This window comes from Cystoisospora suis (genome assembly GCF_002600585.1).
Source record: "Cystoisospora suis strain Wien I chromosome Unknown contig_4308, whole genome shotgun sequence".
In the NCBI taxonomy this organism is placed as follows: domain Eukaryota; phylum Apicomplexa; class Conoidasida; order Eucoccidiorida; family Sarcocystidae; genus Cystoisospora; species Cystoisospora suis.
The window spans coordinates 1-411 of NW_027157100.1; the positions used below are offsets into that span (position 1 = coordinate 1).

Consider the following 411-nt stretch of genomic DNA (forward strand, 5'->3'; position numbering starts at 1 on the left):
AGATTAAAGATAGACAGATAGCTTGATAAGAAAGACGGCTTTGGCCTCCAGAGAACAGACGGAGAAAGGAGCTTGTCGCTTACGAGTTGTCTTTTGAAGAGAAAGAAGTTAGTGGACACTTTAGCTGTAAACATCCATGGGGAAAGGAAGGAAAGCTTGCGATGTGAAAAGAAGAAGAAATAGAAGCGGAAGGAGGGTGAGGGGTGGGAATGGATGGACGATTGGCTTCGGCCTTGGGATGGCGGGTGGTTGTCTGGACAAGGTCTCATCTATCAATCTATCTTTTTTCCTATCCAAATGTAGGATACACTCATTTCACACGAAAAGCTCTATCTTCTTCTTTTGCATTTTAAACAAGATTTCTTTTCTCTTGCTCGATAAAGAGAAGTTAAGAGAGAGAGAGAGAGAAAG

The 411-nt window shown here is 42.3% G+C and overlaps 1 protein-coding gene across 1 annotated transcript; it reads left to right on the forward strand.

Annotated features, from left to right (window-relative positions):
• Positions 1–12: 12 nt before the first annotated feature.
• Positions 13–407, forward strand: CSUI_007930 (uncharacterized protein; the record flags this gene model as incomplete). Its single annotated transcript, XM_068068072.1, has 1 exon — positions 13–407. A coding segment is annotated over exon 1 (270 nt), but the record flags the coding sequence as incomplete, so codon positions are not given.
• Between the last annotated feature and the right edge of the window lie 4 nt (positions 408–411).